The sequence below is a fragment of the Micropterus dolomieu genome, linkage group LG22, assembly GCF_021292245.1.
Source record: "Micropterus dolomieu isolate WLL.071019.BEF.003 ecotype Adirondacks linkage group LG22, ASM2129224v1, whole genome shotgun sequence".
Lineage (NCBI taxonomy): Eukaryota > Metazoa > Chordata > Actinopteri > Centrarchiformes > Centrarchidae > Micropterus > Micropterus dolomieu.
This window is the reverse complement of record NC_060171.1, coordinates 11,676,210-11,702,031: the sequence shown is the minus strand read 5'-3', so window position 1 is coordinate 11,702,031 and position 25,822 is coordinate 11,676,210. Positions and strand designations below refer to the sequence as shown.

Genomic DNA, 25,822 nt, shown 5'->3' with positions numbered 1-25,822 from the left:
CCGGAGTGCCACGTATCCTGATCTTTTGTTTTCTCTTGCAGTATCTCCTCTACTTTTGTTCCTGTGCTTTTAGTCACCTTTATAAATTATCCTCACAATTTGAAGTTCAATTTGGGCTGAAGTGCAATATCTAACGGCTCATTTGTTTGAAGTACTCCAGGTTTACTTTCTTACACCTCCATCCAGTAAAATGTATCATATAAAATGCTGCAAGCTCTGATTTTTGACTTTAAGTTAGGTGACATTACCATGATGTACTCAATGATTCTAAGTTCTCTGTGGCCTGTTCTTTTTCATTTATGTTTTATATTTTATGTATCTTTAGTATCTACAATGTTTGATGTAAAGTTAAATTAAATTGTACCATACACCATGCACAGGCAACGTTAAGACTCTGTGCATTTGCTCTTGAGTGCTCTTTTCAGAAATGCATGTGAAGATGTAACAGTTGTCCATAGAAACGCTCTTAGAAAACTTAACCTCTAAAAACCACTAAAAATACAGTACATGTCACTGTGACAATACATTTGTGGCAACCTTGCTTCTCTGCACTTTACAATTGTTAAGACAAAAAAAACAAAAAAAAACAAAGGCGGGGAAAAGTCCCGGTCCAATACTACAGCAGCTGCAACTTCATCAAGACACAATGAGTGTTGATTTTAACACATGAGATACCCAAATTCAGTTATAGGTGATCAATCACACAAAATAATGACCTCACACATTCATGCATTGTAGGTTTTTAAAAAAAACACATCAGAGGCTTTAACAGATATATTAGGTCTAACTGTAAAATACCGTAATAGCTATGGTAACACATTCTTATTCTGGCTTTCCCCAAGCCAGGGGGGGAAAAAAATGAAATTTCACTGAAAAATTAACCGTGTATTACAGCATTCGGCCGTCCTTCACCCAAGTCATATGGAATAGGGCTAGCCTGGAGCTATTGACTATGCGGCATGTTCAGGGCACACATTACATGGCTGGCCCTGCGTACATTTATATCCATGACTGAAGTGTACGTGCCCTGCCGCAGCTATAACCTGCATAATTCATGATGTGTCAGAGTTCTCCACTAGCTGGTGTCTGTCTGTCAGCACTACGTGTCCCCTGTCCTTGCCCATCCATTTCCCCTGACTGGTAATGACAAGCCACCAGTGCACGCACGCACACACACATTAACACACATCCACATACTACAAACGTACACAGAATATTACATGCATGTACACCACAATACAGCGAATACAGCAACCCAAAATGGCAAAGCTGGCTGACAATTCACGAACTGTTAGCCTCTTCCCATACGTAAATGTGTGCGTATATGCTCATAGGTGTGCCTATGTGTCTATCCACACTGCATTGAAGAGCTCCTGTTCGGTGTCTTATGACAAGCCATCAGTCTGCCACTGCTGTAGCAGAAATGGTGGGGTCCCTGGGGAGGCCTCTAAAAGCTCACAGGGTTCTTGGGGGTGGGGAGCCCAGACTTAGTGAAAGCTTTTCCATGTTCATCCACCCAGTTCTGCTTCTCCTCCTCCTGCTGCACAGACTCCTCCAGCCTCATTCTGCATCCAAATGCAGAGTAAGAAACTCACTAACCCCTACCCTCTAACCACCCATCCCTCTCCTTGCATTTCCCATTCCATCGCTGCATCTGTCAGTTTTTCCCAACATCTCTGTATCTTCCTTTCCACTTCACCTCCTCTCACCCCCCTCCTAGTTGTTACCGCTCTTTCCTCTCACTCCTTCAATATTGTATCCGTCACACCCCATACATCTCCATCTCTTTCTCCCCAAACTAATGTTCCCCCTCCTCCTCCTCCTTCTCGCCCTCCCCACCAGTAGAGTAGCATATCCAACAGTACATTAACTTCCATACATCTCTGTGAGCTTCTCCAGTAGACACTTCCCTCACTGGGAGCTCCTGTCACACAGTGAGGAGACAGTAAGAAGGACCCCCTTTCACAGTGAATCACTGGTGAAGTCTCTAAACAGTTCCAGAAGCTTTAGTCCTGTAGCAAGGGGCTCTGGCAGTGGTCCTTGACTATTAAACCACAAGAAAAGAAAAAAAGCACATGAGGATGATAGCCGTCACAAAGCTGACTCGGACAAGATCTAGAGGGAGTCAAACTTGTGGGAGCGGGGAGAGAGATAGACATGCACACTGATGCAGCAGCTGTGGTGACAAACATCTTGTCGCCTGAGGCATGAGGAGTGTGCAAGAGATTTGGCGTGCATGTGAGCGCTTGTTTGTGTTCGCGTCCCCGAACCACAAATTTTAATCATCCTCAATGATGAGCTGAGAGCAGCCAAAAAACAGACTGATTCCTGAGCCACCAATCATTCATCCCCTGATTCCTCTTATAGTGTGATTAAGAAATAGACAACATTATTTATGGAGAAAGATGTTTGCAACCAGTTGTTTTACAGTCACATTTAATGGAGGAAAGAACATCTTAAAAGGGTTGGTTCACCGAAATAACAGGAAAGCATATTTTCTCACTTCTAATGGTATCTACCCCTACAGATAGTTTTGGTTTTAAGTTAAGTTTTAAGATACCTGCTTCCACCTCAATACAATGGAGGTGAATGGAATTTTGTTGTATTGCATTGAAAAATGACATAACCCAACTAAAACCATAACTTGTTGTCTTTACATTTTGTTTTTGTTTTTTAAGGACTAAACAAAAAGACATAGCATGTTAATTTAGTGAGCTTTAGAGGTGCTGGTATATAGATTTATCATTGTGTCGCTCCAACAGTGTCCCAGTCCCTCACAGAGGTTTTCACTGGAACTACTTTCAACAAACGGAAAGGATCCCTATAAAAACTATTTTGGATTATCAAGAGTAACAGACTGTGATTCTGGAAAGATACATTCATGTTGATTTTTTTAATCCTTCGACACCATTACCCTTTTGGGTGTCTGCCTAGCCTAAATCAAATTAATTGGTTACTATGCCCTTGAAATCATTTTGGATATAGAGTTTTCCAGGGTTTGTTATACTGTGGGACAGCCATACTGCTTTGAGGTAGGAAATCACCATAACTTTTTAAATTTCACTTGTATGATGTGCATTGCATTGTGACTTACCAAAATAATAGAAAAGACAATAGTCTCATCTATGGATACATATGATATGAGTGGTGCAAGCTTAAATCAACTTTTTGCAATGCTGTGAGCACCATAAACCAAATTCAATTCACCTGCAATAAATTGGGGTGAAGGTGGAAATCCCAAAGCAGATATTTTAAAAACCTAGACAAATAAAACCAGAAGTATTTGTATGGCTAGATACCATTACAATTTAATTTTTTAATAAGTTTTGTGGGGATATATAATAGATAAAAAACAAACGAGGAAAGGCTTTTTGGATTTGGTAGCAATGTAACACAAAGCAGGTGCTGCTGATGCATAGGTAAGCAATCAATTTTGTGTCCACAAAAAAGGGAATGAATTCCCCCCCAAAATGTCAAGGCACTTTCATTAAGGTACAAAAAGGTCAAGAAAATCAATATATGTTAGTTCATTTCTACTATCTGTGACATAGTGTTAATTCATTGAGTATTGAGTACTGGTGTAATGAGAAAGCCCAATGTGAATTCTCACGCATATGATTGAAGCTTGTACTTAAGTTACTTGTCTCTGTGTGTGATTGTTTGACCCTGGGGAAGACCAGTGTGTGGTTGATCGTCTTGGTCTTTTAATCATGTAGCCACTTTAACAAAGCTTTGCTTTGACTTTTTATGGAATTTACTTCCTTTTTTGTGGACAGAGATCAGGGGGGGGGGGGACTAAGGCTACAACAAAGAAATGTTTCCTACACAACCTTACAATTATTTTTAGATCTCTACTTTCGGGATACTGAGATGATGAATAGAATCACAACACTGCTGCACAATTTTATGATTTCTCCTATGGACTATTCTGCAACTGTGTTTTGGAGGCGCAGGGCACACAGCAAAGAGACAAAACAGACAAGAGAAAGGCAGGGATTTAAAACACTATAGAAGGTAATGAAATGTGTGATTGCCTGGGCCGTGCCATTACTAAGGGTCGAGGTCCTCAGAACCTTCTCTGCTGCAAAATGTACAGGAGGATAAGTCATTATGGTTAGGTGTGTTAACACATTCTCAGTAGCTCTAAGACACACACACACACACACACTCCCCCTTCCTCAGCATCTCAGACCAGCACCATGAGGAAATTAATTTACTTTAAGATGTGCAGTAAAAAGGATGCCTCGTAAAAAAAAGGTCCTTTATGTGCAATCAATACCTGAACCAATGGGCAAGCACAGAAGTTCAGTTTGCTTCACTCAAACACGAGCGCACACACTGTCATGACTTGACTTTCTATTAGCTCGACCGCATGTCTCCTCAAGGACACTCCACAAAAGCTTGAAATGGGTTATGAAAAAGGTGTTGCTGCTATAGATTAGACATACGGTGCACGAGCACAACCATCAGGATTATAGTCTTTCTTGGTTACCTGAAATCACCAGCACTGCAGGGGAAAACACACTGAATAGGATTCAAAGCTCCGAGTCTTATCACAATGTTGTGTGTGACATATTTCCATGCATGAGAGCAAGTAGTGATATGGTCTTTGCTACAGTATAAACACTGGCTGACTTAATACTCCGTTAAGCTATCATGCCCTATCGGATATTGTACATCAGGAGTTTGTGCAGTTGTAATATAGATGTGGCATGAGGAGGAATGCCACACTGATTAATATGGGGCTGTGATATGGGGTAATTCCCATACTGCTGCAACTGCAGTTCAAATCCTCCATCAGACCATTGGAAGAGGTACAAGCTCATTATTCACCATGGAGCACAGACCCACACAGTCAGACAGATGCACTCACGGACACACACACAGCCACAAACACTTTCAAACACACACACAGACACAGTAAATAAAGCACAGTGTGAGCAGTCGAAGCATTTACAGATCAGCTGTTTTGTAGGGGTCAGATCGAAGACAGCTCCACAAAGTAAGAATTATCACTGCTTTTTTAAACAAGAGCCCAAATATGCCAAGATAACTAAAACAACAGCTTTGATCTCAACTTTCTGCGATAATCTCCCCTCCTATTTCAGTTTGTCCCTTTTCTTGTTAGATCTGAAGAAAGTGAAACACCCTCCGCACTTTACGTCACCTCTTCCTCCTGTTTCTCGTCCCTCCTCGCACATTCAGTCAAAAGTCTCCCTTGAGCTATTTTTGAGGAGAGAAACGTAGGAGTATAACTAAAATGAGCTCTCTTACCTGTCTCGCATCTCTTCCCAGTAAATCCTTGCTGGCAAACACAGTTGTTAGGTGAGACGCAGGTTCCCCCATTCTGGCACAATCCGTCACACATAGCTAGAGGTAGACCAGAGAGAGAGAAGAGCCATTACTCAGTAAGATTAACGAGCATTAACTATGTAATTAGACCAGCAGCAGCATATGTATTTGCATACAGAATAAGAGCTAATTTGGTGATGTGATTCATTACAGGCTCTCACGATATTATTTTGCGTGATTAATGCATCTTGCCAAGGTTAATTCAAAAAAATTCATTATCCATGGATAGGCTGGTGGTTAATGTGTTCCCAAAACACAGAGAAGCCACTGAAGTTGACAGAATGCAATTGAAATGAATGAAATATATACACAAACCGAACCCCTTATCTATTAAAAGGAATACCACAAGGTGTTAAAATTTAAAATTAAATTTAAAATTATACTCCAACAAATTAATATTGCACTTCATTTTCATTTGATTTTAAAGGTTAAGTGTGTAAGATTTAGTGCCATCTAGCGGTGAGGTTGTGAATTCAAGAGAGCGTAGGATAGCTACAGTGGCTGACACAGGCAAAAGGTGTCAGCTGAGAGTAGCCAGTCAAGAAATGAGGTTTCTTTAGATAGATATATTAAGAAATTATATTTACTTAATTATTCAGTAAAACCAAACGTTACTTCAATTTGGTCACTGACAGATAACATGGAAAATGTAAGCCAAGAGTGTAACATTGTTACTGCACCACAGTCCATTATAAACCACATAATAGATGAATAGATGGCGATGTTCCTGTAAGGGGGACCTGCAGTTATGTAGATAGAAATGGCTTATTCTATGTAAGGTCTTTATACACCACTGAAAACATAGTTATGAATATCATATTGCATTTCCGGCAATAGAACATCAGATTACACATTGGACCTTTAAATGAATGGTCAAAATTCTGTTACTGGTATTGACTAGTTTGGGTCAAGCTCCAAAAATGCTGGTTGCCACATTTGCTACAATGCAACCAAAACCTTCTGCCATCAAACCTTCCCCCTGCCCTTTCAAGCCCAAGCAAGGATATATTGTATTTTTAAGGATATAATGTATGTCCATTTTTGTTTGTAATTTCAAGCAAAAATTTCAATTCCCTAACAGCTTCATATTTGTGAGGATTTGCTTCTCAAGGGCACCTTCAGCTGTGGTCAACTCGACCCTCTAGTTTCAAAGTCAAGTCCCCACTGACTGAGCTAATGCCGCCCCCCTGTGATTTGTGAATATGCCTGAACAATGGCTCATTAGAAAGACATTTAATTGGGACATTTTACATGAACATGCCTGGCTTAGTGAGGCGAATTTTGTTTTTTTAATGAATTATCTTCTTTTTTTTAAAAGCAGATTACAGTGTGATATTCATGATGATCTGCGCAAACTGCTCGTTTTGTATTAGGGAATGCGGTCTTGTTGATGTGTGGTGGTGGTACGATGATAAACATGTTGTCTCATCAAAAACAACTACAGTGTGCAGGCTTATGTTAAGCAGAATTGAACTAAAAGTCAAAGATATCTGTGTGTGTACAGTTACATACAGGTACATTACCATAGAAACAGACATGTTTAACGGTCTCCCTGAAGAGAACAGACTGCTTGTTCCTGTATGAGATTGAAGATGAAATGCATTTCATATTGTATTGCTTAAGGATTAGGTTAGGACTACACTTTTTAGTAAAATGTACTTTATTTCTCATGGATGATTCTAAATAACTTGAGCTGTGTTTTTAGAGGGAAACCTTTTTTTGCAAGAGATTTAATTTGTAAAATCCTGGGAGAAAAAGTTATTTGTTTGTAATGCAAGAAAATTGATAGTTCATGTCTGACAGATGTTTAACCACTGCAACAATATTTTGGTGTCTCATAAGTCTACTTGGGCTGGGTACTTGTTATGTGCTGGCACAATGAATACCATAACGAACATGGTGGTGCCTACCTTTGCATACTGTCCCATTGCCAGTGTAGCCAGGCTTACAGGAGCAGCTGTGGCCTCCAACCATGTTAAAGCACAGGGCATTCTCATCGCAGTTGTGGAGCCCGCTGAGGCACTCATCGTGCTCTAAAGACAAAAAAACACAACAGACATCAATCTCAACAAGCCCTTTAGTCATATCAGTTGTTAAAAAACAAGTGGGAAAACTGCAGCAGCAACAGGTCAGGCAATGTCATAATATCCATTAAGCGAAAGAAAATGACTGGATAGTTACACAGCCATGAGTCTAGTAGTAAGACATCAATGACAAACAGAGGAGGACAAGACATTTCTCTATTTTCCATCATGATCTGTCATAACAAATTTTTCAGATGTTTTGCTATAATTTATTGTTGTTTCTTGGTGCAATATGAAGGATAGAACAGTCTCAATGATGAGTCTGAGTTTTATAACCACTGAAAATAAACTAACTTCATAACTACATTAATGATGTGCTGTCTTGTGTTGTTCTTTGCTTTTATGAGCCACTGGCTTTTAGTTTGATTGTTGTAAATTAGCACAGTTGGCCAAAAGAATCAGGACTCTCAAGCTCTCATTGCTGCTGCTGTGGAGTTAGCTTTGGTTTGTTATGAATATCCCTCTGACAAGCTTGACTAATGGCTACAGCCCTTGACAACATACTGTATCCAACTGGCCAACAAATCTCTTCCCCTCTGTCTGGAGAGGTTGAGGTGGCAAAATAAAATGTAATAAAGGCCTGAAGAATCAAACAAATCAAACAATACAAGTACTGTGATTATACCACATGGAAAAATGACACAAAGTCAGTGCTGAGTAATGCAGAAAACAAAAAATAGGAGGAAATGTGTGATTAGGTCTTATCTACAGTAAAATCTATTTTGATTTGAATTAAATATATTTTTTTCAGTGTAAACATGTTTTAAAAAAAAATCACAATATGCTAATACTATTTACTACAACCCCCTGCAGACACATTAAAAGTTGTGGAATTACTAATGAATTAATAGCCCAATATTGTTTAAATCATACAATCCATGTTGATTTTTCTCCACAAAGTAATGTGTTGTCTCTAACACACAAACTGAACTAAAATTGTTCAGTGTCTTTATTTTGTTTATTTTGTTAAGTAACCTAAAGCTGGGTTTAAAATGTAACACAAATAATGGAAAGTAGACAATTAAGGCTACAGGTTTCTAATGGTGAATACAACTTAATTTTTAAAGTATTCTTGTTACCTTTGTAACACAAGGATTTTCACGCTTAAAGAGGTGGTATTATGCGTTTTGCCCTTTTCCCTCTACTTTTTTGAGTTATATACCTTTTTTGTGCATGTAATAGGTTTGCAAAATGAAAAAGCCCAAAGTCCACCCCAAAGGGATTTCCCATCTCCCACAGAAAAGACTGGTCTGAACTGCCTGAAAACAGCTCGTTTGTAGTCCAGCCGTTTCCCTTTCATCCCTGTGACATTACAGGGATGAAAGCAAAATGCGCGTCATAATGTTCGCCAAGTGGCTAGTCCAACACGCCCTTAAAAACAGTGTTTTTCCCTCTCCCTTCCAAACACTAGCTACCCTCCAGGCAGTCAATGGACATAAATTGACAGAGCTCAGTTATAACTTTATGGATGACAGATACATTTGTTACAGATTAATAACTCACCACTCTCAAACTCTTGCTCCAGTCCATGTTGCTTAGCTGGTAAGGGGAACATGTATAGCTGAACCGAAGCCGTGTTTACTGGCTTCTCACTGACCTGCCCTTCTCTGCTTCTGATTGGCTAATAGTCCTTAACTAGGAACTGCGCAATGTATCACTCCATTGCTAAAACGATATGGTGTTTTTTTGAAAATTAAACCATGTAAACCTGTTCTGTTACAACCCCTAAAAAAGATTTTGAACCTGAAAATGAGCACAATACCACCTCTTTAATTGTCATATTTTTACAGAATTTATAAATAGGCCTCTTTAGAAATTAAATGCTGTAAATGAGGCAATTTAAAACCGCAAGGGAGAACTTGTCTTATTTTTACCATCAGATCCGACCTCAGTGTATCTACTTCTATAGTAACTGCAAAAGCAAACTAGAAGCTAAGCTGAATGTCCATGGGCAAGTTATTTACCTTTACCTGGCACACAAATCATAACACGAATGGCTGGAATAGTGTTGTGTGGCACGGTCCAAGCAACTTCACTGCACACACAGAACGGACAGCTAGCGGACCGTGAGGGGATATTTGCTGAATTTAACAAAAAGACGAGCACTGGATTATAATCGCATACCCCACCTTTAAAGAACAGTAGATCAGTTAAGAGCTCTCCCCTGCTGTATGAACGGCCACTTTAATGCAGGCCCTTCATCTGCCCATGGACACAAAGGCAGATCTTTATCCCTCTGAGACACACTAAAGAAGAATACTCCTCTATCGTATTTTGGAGATTCACATAAATATTGCTTTCTGATAAGTACTTGCTTACAGAGTACTACATCAGCTGAAGTGCAGAAAACTTTCTGGACTTGTTTTAACCTTCTGAGATCTTCTCTTCTTATTGAACAACTCTGTATCCCGTAATGACCCAAAAGGATGCAAAACAAAAAAAAAACATCATGAAAAGTCAGTCTTTTGCCAAGAGAGCTCTCCCTCTAACTTCAGTGTTTGTAAAACATTTATTAATTTAACCAGACAACTTTTTTACCATTTTGTATCGTCATGTGTTTATAGTGCAGAGAGAACTTTCAAAGGTTGCTGGAAGGACAAGTAGTCAACTGCATGTCTTAAAAAGGTTTAGACTCTTCGAAAACACAAACACAAAGACTTTAGTGCTAATCTGGGGGCAACACTTTGGACTGTTTCTATTTTTTTTTTCTGTGAATTTCTGGGCCACACTGCGCCTGGCAGGGAACAGAAATAAATTAATTTCTCTCAGCTCAGTTTCCTATCCCACATTTTCTTCAGACATTAAGTAAATCTCAGAAGCCTTCCTCTACCATAGAGATGCAATGTTTTTGTGTTTAGGACCCACTTATGGGTATTTTCCCATAACTTGGGGCGTTTTAAGCACATGCAATTGTGAAAGACAGACAGCTTTGAGGAGTGAAAGATGGCACCAGAAGAGTGAGAGGATCAGAAATGTGAATGCTTGTTGCAGGAGACCTGAGCCGCATCATCCATTTCCCTGCTATCATCCAATCCATTACATCTCCTGAACAGACCGTGGGCTCATCCAAATTGAAAGTGACATTGTGATGAGCTCCTCCATAGAGGGTATGATGTATGTGTGCATGTGCGTGTGAGATGGATTGAAGGGCACTTAGGAGGGCCCGCTGCTCTGCTCTTGTTGCACACACACTCACCTGCTGTTGGGCAGAATTAAAGTCTGCTCATCGGCATATAAAAACGGTAATAGGAGCACGGGAGAGATGAAAGAGAATAAGGTGTTTTTTTTGTTTTCCCAAGGTCACATCTGCCAGAGCAGGGACCAGCCAGCCATCAGTCTGAACAGACAGGGCCGCAGTGCCACCAGGTGCTGTGTGTGTGTGTGCACATGCAGAGTGTGTATTATCACCATGACCTTTAGTTTAGTATTGGTTACTAGCAATTTTGGTCATTTAGGAATTTAGTCTTATTACTGCACTCAGTTTAAGTGACTCTAAATGTAATCACCAACTAAATCCCTTAAATGTGTGTGTGTGTGTGTGTGTGTGTGTGTGTGTGTCTGTGTGCGCCTGTGTCTGTGTGTGTGTGTGTGTGTGTGTGTGTGTGTGTGTCTGTGTGTGTCTGTGTGTGTGTGTGTCTGTGTGTGTCTGTGTGTGTGTGTGAGGTATTTCCTCGCTGACTGCTGCTGCTCAGGCTGTAGACAGATAAACAATCAATTATGTACAGCCTGTCACCGGGGATCTCTCTCGAGCCAGGCCGTTTCTCCTCCTGCTTGACTCCCTCCACCTTCTGCCAAAACAACACAGCGAGCTCTTACCTCAGGCTGCTTTCCTGAAAACACTGTGGCCTCGACTTTAACTTAAAAATTACAGGCCTGAAAGCAAGATGATATGATGCGTATGTCAGGGAAGAACTTTCTTTGCTTCCTTTGTGACTCTGCATTGGTCTGCAAGGGTGACAGAGAGCTAATAGTAACACACGGATGTACATGAAATTCTGATTGTTTGGATATATGTTGTAGCCAGGATAAATGGTCTCAGATGTTTTATGCGATCTACACTGAATAACAATGAAGACATTTTTTTTTTATTCCACACAATGTGTTTTGACACACTAAAAGTCAACATAACTTTTAAAAAACTCAATAAGGCACTTTTAAAATGCCAAATACATGCATTATTAGCTTCTACTATCAGCAGCAATTAGTCTTGACATGCAATTCCTTTATTCAAGCAGAATACTTGAATGTCAGAAAAAACTCTCTTTATCCAAATCCCCCCAGGTGGCAGACCCTTTGAGTTGTCAGGCTGAAAGTCATCTTTTCTGATCTCTGTTGTTGTCTAACCCCCTGCTCCACCTCTGGCCCCTGTCCATCCCTTTTTTCTGTCTCTGCCTAGCCCTCCCTCCGTTTCTCTGCCTTAGGGTCCCAGGTCTGGTTATCACAGGATTAGAACAAGGACACACACCCTGCATACACACATCGAGCACAAGCGCACACATGCACACGTACACCTAGCACACATGCACACCTCAGGACAACCTTCTTTAATAACATTCAAAGGGAGAGCACAACCAATCCGCTACCTTTCATGGATTAGCTGCTAATCTCACAGAGCGCGGAGGACCTCGGGCACTTTGGGGAAAAGACGAAGAGTGGAGGGGAAGAAAGAGGAGGAATTTTGACCTTCAAGATCAAGGATATAATACTAGTCAAAGAAAAGGGCAAAAGAAAGTTGGTGGGTGTTTATTTTGCTAAATGCTCCACTGGATACGGAGCTTGGGCCGTGTCACGACATTTGGTTGTACATATTTCATTTAAACTAAAGTACATGAAGTCCGTGTGTTATAGTCTGCCACCAGCTGGGATCTGAACCTGTGACCCCCCTCGCTGCAGGTGGTCTTGATGTAAAATACGGATTTCTGTCACAGCTCGCTGACCTCCTGACAAAGTGAGGGGGGACATATAACCAGAGCTCCATGCGGTTTCGTCCAGGCTTAAATCTGCGGATCAGTCCTTTAATCCACTATTCTGCCCATAAACTCTGAGCCATGAAATGAACTACAGTTAACTTAATCCTCTTTACTAGGCTGACTGGTTCACATATGACGCTGTAACACATGTAGAAATATGGCTATCAATACCGAGACTTTCTGCTGAGTTTGCGATTCGTTAATTGGTGAAAGCCATTGCGAATGATAAAGATGCTCGTATTTCATGCGCATGCATGATGTCAATAGGTGCTGAAGGGGGTGGTTTAATGTTTCCTTCCACAGCTGTAATATTTCTTCTGTGAGTAACAAGAGGAATCAGCATTCCCTTTGGACTCCTTTCAAGAGAAGCAGATGTTCAATTGCTATTAATAAGCAGAAGATTCCTGCAGCTACTAGCTTAACATCTTCCTGTTTTTATTGTCAATTACAGCCACCAGGACTAGAGAGGTGACACTAATGTCAGCATAATCAACACGTCGAAGGAAAAGCACCCTGGTGTGTTTTCCAGTATTCATTCATTTAAGGACTCCGAATGTTACTGTTTACACTTAATTTAGCTGTAATTCATCTTTCTAATATTGGCTAAGAGGTGAGATGTGCCTCTATCCACACAATCACTACGATCACTATAGTGGTGATTGTGTTCAGTATCAAGCTCGCTTGGATGGTGGATGTGTGGGAGCTGATAGTCCAATAACTCAGTGGGGAGATTACGACGGTAATTTGACTGAAGCTGGGAAAAAGTCATTACATCAAGCCTCTACATAAGCCTTGGTTTAATCACACAAATTGACTTTTATAGGGAGACGCATAGCTGTGTATTCCACTACAGTGACTTGAAGGCATTTTAATAGGAAACTACATAAAATATAGTGACACAATTTAATCCACTGGGTTTGGGGGTATTAATCTTCATTGTGAATCTGGGGAATGATCACACAATGGAAAAAATGATAAATGAATAAAACAATAAAACTTGCCCGCAGCTCAGAAGATTAGAGAAAACACGGTGAGAGAAATTATATAAGGTACAGTGGCTGATAATATGGAAAAGACTGAGTAAGCCAGTAGGTTTCTATCTATAAATAAATCAAAAGAGCACAAGAAAAGAGATTTGTTACTCCCTTAAAAATTATTCCTAACTTGTTTATACCTTTCAGAAGCCTGTTCATAAAAATACACAAATCCTTAACTTTGCTCTGTAATTTCCTGATTTCCATTGACAAGGGTAGAGAAAAACTCGACAGGGGACCCAGAGGGAGCAGGAAATGGGAGTTTTCACTGGGTGTTCGTGGTATAGCTGAGTCTAACGGCTTTAATTCAAACTCGAATGGCACGGCAGGAAGGCTGTGGGCCGAAATCCTCTGACGTATACCGCGGGCGGCAGCCAGCCCCTTCACTCTGTTGCCGCTGACTTAGTTTGCATTGGTGTAAATTGCTTTTTTAATTACAGACACTGAGGAAATGCAGCATGTTTCCTCCTCTTCAGAGATGATGCACACAGGGAGCTACTTAGCATCTTGTTTCACAAGTTGCAAACAACTGGTGAGGAAATGAGGCAGATCTGCCACTCATCACTGTGGAATGACACTGTGTTATTCTAGATGAAGGACATTACATTATGGAAGGATTACTGACTAAGATTTTTCTTATGTATTTTACTCTATGTGTGGCCCTTAATTTTGGCATTATAACAAAGCTTTTAAAGCAAACTTTAAATAGAATCTGTACTCTAGGTGATTTGAACAGTCTTCTGCGATTCTGTAGCATCCATTACTCCATCCATTACTGGCATTAAAATACATCACTCCTTTTGTCGAGTAAATCCTGACATTTGATTTTACACAGATGTTACTGCTTTATATTAATTGTTATTTTAATAAGAGTGGAGCTAGATGACATGGCAAAAAGTATATAAATTAAAGTTATATCATCAGTCATATCAGCAGATATAAATATTTCCAATCAGGACAACGTAACATGGGTATTTTTTCTCATACTGATGAAGATTATTCTGATCTACTATAACATGAAGACTAACTATAGTGGAAGAAGCGATTATGAACAAGCAGCGCTACTACCACAATCACCCACAACACAGACAGAGAACAAAGACTGAATGATCCACACAATCTTTTTAGTCTGATTTGGTTTCCTTTTGAAATTGACTTTAGTTACAACTTTGATCTGGAACAAATGGGTCTACCGGCTTCACTGACAGTCTCACAGTCTGTTTCTCAGGTTCTCAGTGACTTTCTTTCTCCGTATCACACACGCACAGAGTATATTCACACACCAGACGAAGACTGTACACACACATGCAGATACAAACAAGACAGAAAGGCAACAGACACTCTGACATTTCCATTATATTTCAAAGGATAAAAGTCTTTATACCAACTATAGAAATCACTTTTAAAAAGCTCAGAGTTGCAAAGATGTTTAGAGAGTGTAGAGATTCATATAAACGCTTTCTTATAGAATACATTTGTGTAATTATGGAGTTTGACACATCTAAAGTTTTAACAAAGCAGAGAGCTAGATGCTCTTTGTAATTTGCACAAAGCAAAAGCAATCCAAAATTGATTTGACACTTTTTCTCAGTGTTCATTCTTTCTCTACTGCTAGCTTCTGCTGATTCATAAAGTAATAACGCTGGTATTGATTTAGCTGTGTGTGTGTGTTCTTGTGTTATTTTAATGTGGCACTAGTAATTAGAGCAAAACCAATAAGAGCAAATCAAACTGAGACATTAATCCCTACGCATATTAAATGAACAGGACGTGCATACTTGCAGGGTGACAGATTCTGTGTCTAATCGGGCGCCGTCTGGACTATAACGAACAGAAAAAGTGAGAGAAGGTGTAGAACATGGCTAACGTTTACAGTTTTACAGGTGTTGTATGATAGCTGTCTCTCAATGTCAATGTATGATTTTCAATTACACTTATTTTGTCTCACACTGCACTCTGACACAGATAACTTACAAGGTTTATATCTGAATGTCTGGCTGCCTCTTCCTTTCCCCGTCTCTGGAAGTCTGTGCAGCTCTTGGCTGCAGAATTTATCATAATGAAATCAAATATCATCCTCCAGTATATGACTAAAGATGCAAATTAAATCATTTCTAACTGGCAATAACCTAACGTAAAATGTGTCTCTTGAAAAGCGTTTGTAGTAGAAACCCACAGTGAAGACATATCCTCTTCTTGCATCTCTTTACATCTGCATTTCTTTACTCGTCTCCACACACCCAACAAAATATCATCCTTGTTTGCATCGCTTCAAGTCTGCAGGCAACCTCTACACAAAATGGTTGCTCTGGAAGCTGAAGCTCACAAAGCCAGAATAAAAACAGTGTCTTCTGCACTTGATTCCAGCCTGTCAAAAGGCCAGCAGCGGAACTCACCTGTGCAGGAATAGTCATCGATCCTGATGTAGCCCGTATGGCAGATGCACATGAAGGAGCCTGGGGTGTTAACGCACATGGTATTCTCCCTGCAGTAGTGCTTCCCTTCAGCACACTCATCAATATCTGAGAGAAGGGAGAGAGAAGGGGAGAGAGGGAGAACAAAGCTGTGTTAGATGTGGACTGCTATCACATGCAACTGAATCTGTAAATGTAAATTTTCTTTGCATTAAAAAGGTAGTAATGTATGTGTTTCATTATGTCATAGGTATTAATATAGCTTCACATAAAAATCTATAAAATATTAGATATATAATTATTTTTTTATTATTTTATATAATATAAAAATAAATAATAGATTATAGACACCCTCTGCAGATCAAACAATATTTTTAATCTGTATTCTGCATTGATACCTCAAACCTCAGACCACAAGTTCAAGCCTCATGGTTGATTTTGATTAAGTCTTTGTTTTTCAGACCTCTTTAGCTAAGTAACGTTCAACAGCTTCATCAGCTTTACCTTTAGAAACAAATTGTAAATGGCCTCATTATAAATTTATGAAGGAATGTTTTCAAGACCATGTAGCAAAATCTGTGAAAAGTACATCCCATGATGCAAATGATGTGATGAGGATGATGATTGTATAATGATTCCTATACTGTTGTTCAATCATTTTTACTTTATCCAACGGAACATGGATGTTTTAAAGGATTTGACAGGCAAAGAAGAAGAAAAGAAAGGAGAGACTGAAGTTAATTGTATGTGCAGAAAAGAGCTATAATATTCTGATGTATGCTACAAACAAACATCTTATTTATCATATTTGTTGATGCACATATTTGTCAGCTCAGCCTCTGATTATACAAATAGATTAGCTGTCTTGTTGTCTTGTTGTCTTGTATTACACAGTTGCTGTTGATGTTTAGGAGCTTCTTGAATTCATCAAAGATGTTGAAGCGGGCCATAATTGACTTTGGCTTTCAATCATTTCTAATTAGGGATAAGACAACATGAACACGTAGTCACTGCTGATTTCTCAGAAAAAAATCCAGCTTTGTCTGACTGATTTTCACAAGTCCTCAAAAATGTCCATGTCCTCCAGAACAACACACCTTTTCTGATATGACGCCACTATCAGCAGGACAACATCATTTGTCTGCGCCTTCCAAAACAATTACAAATCACTGTTGATATATAACTTTATGATCTGACGATGATGATTTGGTAAGGTTTAAGCACAAATACCCTTGATTAAGTTTAGGTCATGGTTTGGTTTAGAATAGGTGCTTACGGGAGCTCTGTCATCATCTTCATAATAATAAACACGCGGTTAAGGTAAGGGAACAATCGTGGCCATTCTTTAAAGAAATGCTGATTGTTGGTTGTAAACAGGAAATGAACAACATTCTCCCACGCTAAAGTCAGATGTTTAGCAACCTAAACCCAGAGGCGGCTTGTTCACTAGGGTGACTGTTTTTGTCAGGCAGTTTGTCTCTGAATATCGCTGTCCAATCAGCGTCAAGTCGTGTTCCGTGGAGTCCCGCCTCTTTTGGTGCGATTTCAATCTGGTTTTAATTCGCCCAGATCTCTCTCAGACTTTCATGTAAAGGCAGTTTTTTTTTGAGCTGCGGCCTCTGCAATGCAATCTCTATGGGTTACGGGAGGGCTCGCACTAATGTGTTTACGTCATACACCCAGCAGCAAAGCTACGCTTCTGCCACCTGAAAACGACTCTGTGGTCCTCCAGCTTGTTGCTCTCACTACCATCAGCTGCTGTACAAAACGTACGTTCAGGCTGATAATTCAACTGTGGTGTTCTGTCGGGAGATGCAGTAACTTTACCAGTGGTGAGTAAGACAAAGTATAGCCTAATACATTTAATTTGTTAAGCTATGAGGAGTCCGCTAGCCACTAGGCTAATTTATGCTCCGTAAAATACCATAGACTAAGCTAAAAACTGTGACTGTAAAAAAATCTTGATAATTATTATTAAGCTGAATTTTATGCTTATGTTAAATGTGATTGTTATTAAGCCATGTTTTATGTATTAAAGTTAACTTTTTATGCTCTTAACCAGTAACAATTATTTTATGTGTTGTTTTTTCTTTTATTGCAAGACCCACAGAAGAAAGAGGAGGTAGCACGATGATCTTTGTCAGAGAAGGTTAAAAGGAAGAAGAAGTAGGAAAGCAACACAGAAAATTTATTTAAAAACAATAGAATATACCTTTTATATTTCCCCTTACATGCCTTGTTTATGTGTAAATACAGAGTGAGAATGGGAGAACAGCACATAGCTCGTTGATACTGTGTGATTATAGGAAAACAGTGGATACTTTTACTACAGCCCACACCCCTAATAATACTGTGTAACTACATTTGTTGTTCCTAAATAAAAAGGTTTATCACAGCAAAATCAGATGATGGTGAGAGTCATTTTTTTTTTCATTATTGCTAAAGTAGTTGCCTTTACATCTTAAGGTCTAAAGATCTGGTGATCTTAACTGTGGACTGTTCATTCATTGCAGACATTGACAATGAACTTCAGGATGTAGCTGTTCACAAATACTGTACAGTATGTAGCCTAAGGAACAATCCTTGTCTTATAGCAGACTTAGACCATTAAACTTGTCATCTTAGCCAATTGCCCCCTCCCCTGAGAGATTTGGCACGAGCCGCCACTGCCTAAACCTACTTCCTCCTTTGCTCAAGACATAATTACCAAAGCTGGTAGAGGGCTTTGTCAACCTAAACATATATAATTTTTGGGCATTTACTGAAACAGCAAAGGTCATTCTTCTTGGGAAGACAACCGAGTAGTATCTTTACAGCACTGTTACAGTGGCCTATTTTGGGTGTCTCCCCCATCCTGGGAGCCACCTTGTGCAATTTGTCCAAGTTGGTTTTCGCTACAGAAGGTTCCTAAAGGCTTCTATGCAGCCAGCGGGAAAGAGCTATTTGTCTTCATCAGAGGGCGACAGAGGTCGAAATGCAGAGGGTCCTTGAGAGGTGGACGCTGAAGCACTTAAGGTTGCACCACTCGATTTTCAATCTATTCAAAGTAAAGCACCCCACATAGTGGCTTGGCTGTTTTTCTCCAGACCACTACTGGTCATTCAGTCGCATGCTTGAGCATGCTTTACATTCTATGATACTGCAGAGTGAGAATTATGCCACTAGAGAAGTTAATTGAAAAGGCTCTGCACATAAGCACAAGTGTTTTCAGTTATTCTGGCTGATTATACCTCTGCTCCGCTGGACAGAAGTATATGCTGGGACTTAGATGAGGTCACCAAACTGAAATATGAACTGTGTGTATTGAATTTCTGCTGTGCCCATTTTCAATATTTTCCATATTATCACACCATCGTAAGCCCTTACAGGTAGTTTCACTTATTTTGCCTACTTAGACTTCTTCTCAGGTCTATGTGGGCGAGCAGTCTAGGGATCGGGATCGCGACCCGGTTCCAAAAGGAGGTTTGAGCTTATTGATACTGCTATCGAGACTTGCGTGTCCTATGATGTAACGTTATGTCTCGAGCGTCAATTCAGTTTTATTTTGCAACGCAACGGATAAGAAAGTCATCAGGCTGCAGTCTCTGCCTGCTCTCTGTCGGCTCCTACACACACACACACACACACACACACACACACACACACGCAGCAGCAGCAGAGCGAGAGGCTGCGCCGTCGTGGTGGAATACGATTAGGGTTAAGTTAGCTCCAAACTACTGTAACGTTAGTTGATGACCGCTACGCTCGTTACTGTAAGTAACTGATCTTATTTGACTTTATTTTATCCCTTTTATTTTATTCTATTTTACAAATTTTATATTTATCTTTAAAAAAATCTATACTTTTTGGGTGTTATTGTCTTTACACTTGTTAAAGCACTTTGTAACTTGTTTTTGAAAAGTGCTCTACAAATAAAGATTATTATTATTATTATTATTATTATTATTATGTGCAATACGCAGTACATTCGCAAGTAAAAAGACAATACTTCAATACACCTGTCTGTAAGGTAACGTTAAACAACTAGAAATGGTTAATTTAATCATCTCTGTCTTCAGTATCTCATCCTGTATGTTTTATACAAGCACAACTAACGCTAGCTTGGCATTAGCCAAATGTTAAAGACAAGCTAAATAGAAAGCTGGCCAAGTGGTTAAGAGCACAGTTAAAGGGCTAGATACCCATGGTATACCTGCTTATGTGTTTTCACTTATTATGCTTGATTAGATCTCTTTGTCAGGACTGTATGGATATACAGATTGACATCCCCCTGTGTTACCCCTGATCGCTGACGTAATTGCTGACGTAATCTGTACTCTGTGCATGCGTTGGCATCTGTAGCCACCTGTCGGAAGCTCCGTCTTAAACCGGACTCTTATCCAGTTTTATTCCACACTTTTTCGTTACATTTTTATATCCTTTTTATTTAACTTAAGATTTTAATTTACGTTTTACGTGGGTTAAGGATTTTAGTCATCCGACATGGATTTTAAGCTTGATGACCGTAAAAACGCGATCAACGCTACTGACCACAACAAAGCTCCGGTGACTATGCTAGCCGAGATAACTCTGCTAGCCGAGATAACTCTGCCCCATGAGGACTGCACACTCCTTAAGAAAGCGAACAAAAAGATTGCTGACCTTATGGAAGAAATCCGACGACTTTCAGGGGAAGAGAAAGATTCCCTGCTGACTGGCTTTATGGATGTGGCTTCAGTACAAGCCAAACAGATTGTTTCTCTTAGCGCAACCGCTAACATCCAGGACACCGTGCTGTGGGACCCCTCTACCCTTCCAAGGCTTTCCTCCTGCTCGACTCCGAAGCATCAGTCAACCTGGGGTGAAGTGGTGGTCTGTGGCCGCAAGAGAGGCTCGGATGGGGCTGCCTCTCCTCCGCACATCGGCCTCTCCAACCACTATGCTGCCCTGTCTGACGACACTCCGGTCCATCCAGCGGATGCACCTGCGGCTTGGAGTCTCCCTGATACGGATCCCTTTCGGCAGACAGTGCTGGCCGACACTGCTACACCGCCGGTGTGCCGCTGGGCCTGATAGGCGGCCGTCATCCCTGTCAAAAACCTCCGCTTCCCGACGTAGGATCCTGAAGGAGGCTGTGCTCAGACGCCCCGGAGGCCGTCTCTACCCTGCACCGTCGGGTAGCCCTTCTCTCAGGTCTGTTACTGCTACTCCAACACAACACTCGGCAGCTCACACACTCCATCCTCAGTCCACACGCATGCACGCCCGAGCCATGACATTACGTCCACCATGCTTCACAGATGAGCTTGTATGCTTCAGATCATGAGCAGTTCCTTTCTTTCTCCACACTTTCCATCACTTTGGTAGAGATTAATCTTGGTCTCATCAGTCCATAAGATTGTGTTCCAGATCTTTTGCGGCTCATCTCTGTAGTTCTTTTTCAATCTGGCCTTCTGACTCTTCCTGTTGATGAGTGGTTTGCATTTTGTGGCCTCTATTTCTGCTCTCTGATTCTTCTTCAAACAGGGGATTGTGATACCTTCACCCCTGCACTGTGGAGGTCGTTGGTGATGTCACTTACTGATGTTTTGGGGGTTTCTTTACAGCTCTCACGATATTTCTGTCATCAACTACTGTTGTTTTCCTTGGCCGACCTGTTCAACGTCTGTTGCTCAGTACACCAGTAGTTTCTTTCTTTTTCAGGACATTCCAAATTGTTGTGCTTGCTATGCCCAATGTTTGTCTAATGGCTCTGGTCGATTTTCCTTCTTTTCTCAGCTTGACAGTGGCTTGCTTAGTGGTATGAAAGGTCACTTTATTATTATTTATCTTTATTATTCTAAATAGACATTACATTGTTAGTGTACTGTTACAGTTGTGGTTATAGTACGTGCTTTTTATTTGCTTTTATTTTATATCATTCTTATTTATGCACCAATATACCGAAGCAAACATCTGCTACAGGTCGGCTACAGCCTTGTTCTCATATATAAGATTGAAAAGAAGAATACATTTTAAGCGTACTTACATTTATATTCGGCTTATTGTTCCAATTTTTAAAACCGGAAACTAGCAAAGCCTGGCGTAGCATGCTGCAAAATAAATCTATTTAACAGTTTCATACTTCATACTATACCTCATATAGTATGCAGTATACAGTACATACTGCACACTAGGCAGTTCCGAATACAGCCTTAGACTAGTCATGCAGAGCTATTTAATGTTTGGACAATCAACCGAAAAGGCAACACCTGGGCAACAAGAAACATCTGTCAGTCACATGTTCCAACAGTTTTGCTCACTTGAAAAATGGGTGGGTTCAAAGAAAGGGTGGTATGTCCTGAGTTTTTTAACACATCTAGATGTGAATACCAGGAAATAAAAGCTGAAATTCTGAACTCTTGTCTCATACTCATCTTTTTATCTTAAACCCAAGTGAATAACAAAAACAAATAATTTGCCTTACCTTATACTTTTGGAGGGGACTGTACATTAGAGGGCCTGCATTGCATTGTGATCGTAGCTTAGAACAGGTCTTTATTTCCTTAATTTCCAATTGTGGGATCAATTAAGTGTATCATGTCTTAATAGATAAGTTACATTGAGTTTGGTGTCCTCAAATAATGCCCACCCAACTTCGACCTGAGCGCAGATCTAATCAGCCAGAATCACTAAACAGAGCCACACTGGACACTGACTTACTGTTGTGGTTATTTTACTGGTGCATTCTGTAGTAGACTGTACTACAGGTTGAGTCATTATAAAATCTTGGATGGCTGTTTCCAGTGAACAAGCTCATATAAATGGTGTGTACCCTACCTGCTGATCATGAAACAACAGAAAGAGGAATGAAATGAGTGACTGGTAAAAAAAAAAAGCTTGAGCACAGCAAGTTAGTGAACTGACTATGCATCAAGTGGCCAGAAATATGACTCAATGGGATGCTCATATTGCCGGATAATAAGACTGAATTGCTGTTTTGCTTCACTTCATTCATATAGCCTGGCATTGTGTTCGTATTACCTTCACATTGATCAAAGAAATATGTTAATTTTATGAGTAAATTTTTCTGTAGCTGACTTACTACAGCCTGTACAGCTCCTTTTCTGTTGCCATTTTTCATGAATGTAGCTAGATACAATTCAGAGATCTTGCTAACTAATGCTAAAGTTGCTCTGTCTCTAACGCATATGTTAGCAGGCAATTGTTTGCTAACATGTTAACACAACAACTTGGTAAACCAGTGTTATCGGGGCTGTGTTTCGGTGAGTTTGTTATGAAGGCTTTCGGCACCCTGGTAATTAAAACTCTGTTAGTGCAGCTTTAAGAATGTGATTTATTAGATTGTCCTTTGTATTTCCATCTCACTCTCATGATTCCAAATTTGGATCCATATTAGCTGTTGCCTTAGCAACAGCTATTCTAGGGTTCTAAACTGCATGCCAAACCATCAGACAGAAGATGCACAACACTGCCAGGGTAAACAAAATAATCTTGATAATGTGATGCAACCAAATGCAATTTGATGCAAATGTAAGTTGAACTGAAGAAACCCGGCTGTGTAATATGTTCCACGGCCTTGTTCGTGTTGATAGCATAGGTCAAATGTAGGCACTTTTTGAGAGACAAGCTCCATAGTCCTTGACATTACCAATTTATTATTCATTCACTGTATTCAGTGTCTGTAAGAGCGTAAGAGGACATTCACCCCTGAATATGTTGTGTGCCAGGTGCTTTTGCGAAGAGCACTTGAAATTGAATTTCAATAGATTTGCATTGGCATTCACTCGGCTCGTATGTCCTTGGGCAGAGTACCGCCCACCAACCCACAAACTAAGAGCTCAGCCCCTGCCTACAACTATGGCATTCACATTTCCTTGGTCTTCTTTCTTTCACAGTTTCATCAATACTTGCTGCCTCCAGCTATTTAAAATCTTCATGAATAAATGAAGCAGACAGACAATTGCCGACCACCTATGAAAGTACATGTGTCCTTCACTAAGTGAATGGAGGCTAATTAAACTTGGCTTTGAGAGAGAGAGAAACAGAGATGGAGAGAGGGTAGGGGGGGAATGGGAAGTAGAGTGAAGGAAGACAAAGGCCAGGTAAGGAAAAGAACTGGATAAGAGAAAAAGACAGTCACGACAAGCTGTAGGCCTACTGTAGAGCTCGACAGAAAAGGGGAGATGAGACAGCCAGGGAGAGGGCGAATGACTGAGATAGTGAAGTGAGAGAGATACAGATGGAGGACAGAAGGAGGTGGAGAGAAAAGGGCAGGCAAAGTAGTGGATTAAACACAGAAAGATGTAGCATGAGAAAGAGCCAGTGTGAAGTAAAAGTGGTAAAAAGTGTTGCGTGTGTGTTAGAGAGATAGCAGGAGAAAGAGATTTAGATGGCAGAGGAACAGAAGTGGAGAGAAAGCAGCGAAAGGTATTAACTGTCGCTGAAGAGACAGAAAGTAAGAGAACAAATGCAGTCGGTCCACAATTGCAATGGTAACCTTGAGCGGAGGTCTCAGGTGACAGCTTTCCCGCTTTCTGACTGGCCGTCTGCAATGTGGCTTTGATTTAGAGCCTATTAACTGTAAGACACCATCCATCCTGCCCCTGGTGACAGCAGTTACGTTTGCTAAAACAATATGTTAGGCAGTGAGATGATGAGGGGCATCGACGAACGCGTGGGGGAGAGCCACCATCTCCATCACCATTAACACACTCCATTTTCTTGATTGGCCTGTCACATGGACACATGTGATGCGTCAAGCAAAGAGGCCTGGCCAAGAGTCAGCAGTGGCTTTTATCGCTGAATGGAGTGCTCGGGGTCAATCTTTCCCCACGCCACAATGGATGGCTTGAAAATGGCTGTCGTCTTTTTTTCACCTTTGTGCAATCCTGCATAACTACTGAATCAATCATAGTCCTACCAGAGTGGGGTGTGCAGCTTTGTATTATTAGGACAAAACATGTCCTTGTTTTGCATAAAGAGGGAGTTTTTTTAGTTCTTGCTGTCAGACAAAAAGTACAGCAAGCTATAGCTACTTTAGTATTTAGAGAGCTGTTCAAGACTGTTTTCAGACTCCTTTTAAGTTTAACAGCACCCATTCTAATTATCCTGCTTGCACTTTCAGCTAATGGTGCTTTTCCCTTACACTATGCAAAAGTGATGTAGTGTGACACTACAGTACCATACTACATAACGGCAGAGTGTGGTGCAACAGACCACACCTGGCCACATCCAGCTATGATCATAGGTGTCATCTGAGGTTCACAAAATATACTGTATAACATTTAGCCCATAGAGCCCAGTACAGCTATGTTATTCTTATGTGGAGTAACAAACACTATGTCCACAGGTGTGGTTAGATATGGTCAAAAGTGTGCTCTGTTCTCCAAATAGTCGCACCTAAAGCCTAGTTCACACTACACAGTTTTTAGCCTGATTTGCATCTCGGCAAGCTCGGCATGCTGTGATCGGGAGTAAATCAGTGGTTGATCGGCAGTCGCCAGTCGTTATCTGTGAATTACTCAATGACGCGTCAAAACGGCTCCCCGACACATTTCTGACACATTGCTGACGTCTGCCAGATATCTAGCATGCCAAATATCTGGAAGCGTTGGCCAACTCGACATCCACATCCAGCCAATGACAGCAGACAATCCCTGCTACCTGCGTGTGCTAATCTATTCTTTCACCCATATTCTTTGTCTTTACAATTGCGATCTTTATAATAACAAACAACATCTGTTTTGTCTGTAGGTTCGCGTCATTTCACGTTTCACATTTCACGTGTGTTTTCTTGACAAGACTTGGTTTGGACACCAGCATCGGGTGACACAGCCGCTGTCAACTTGTGTAGTGTGTGACCCCCTGTCACGATCAGTCACGTAGTGTGAACGCCACAATGACTTCAAGACTCCCGTCACAAGACAGCAAGTTGTGCAGTGTGAACGGCACGGCCATCGGCCGACGCTGAAAATCGTGTAGTCTGC

General features: G+C 40.6%; 1 protein-coding gene across 1 annotated transcript in view; it reads right to left on the bottom strand.

Moving 5' to 3' along the window:
- The window catches only part of nell2a (neural EGFL like 2a), a 102,872-nt gene that overhangs the window by 27,109 nt on the left and 49,941 nt on the right, over positions 1–25,822 (bottom strand). Inside the window, exons 13-15 of the mRNA XM_046038298.1 lie at positions 15,837–15,962; positions 7,263–7,385; positions 5,275–5,370 (exon numbers count right to left, since the gene is read on the bottom strand). Of these exons, the coding sequence (XP_045894254.1) occupies positions 5,275–5,370; positions 7,263–7,385; positions 15,837–15,962 (345 nt within the window). The remainder of the gene's footprint in view (positions 1–5,274; positions 5,371–7,262; positions 7,386–15,836; positions 15,963–25,822) is intronic.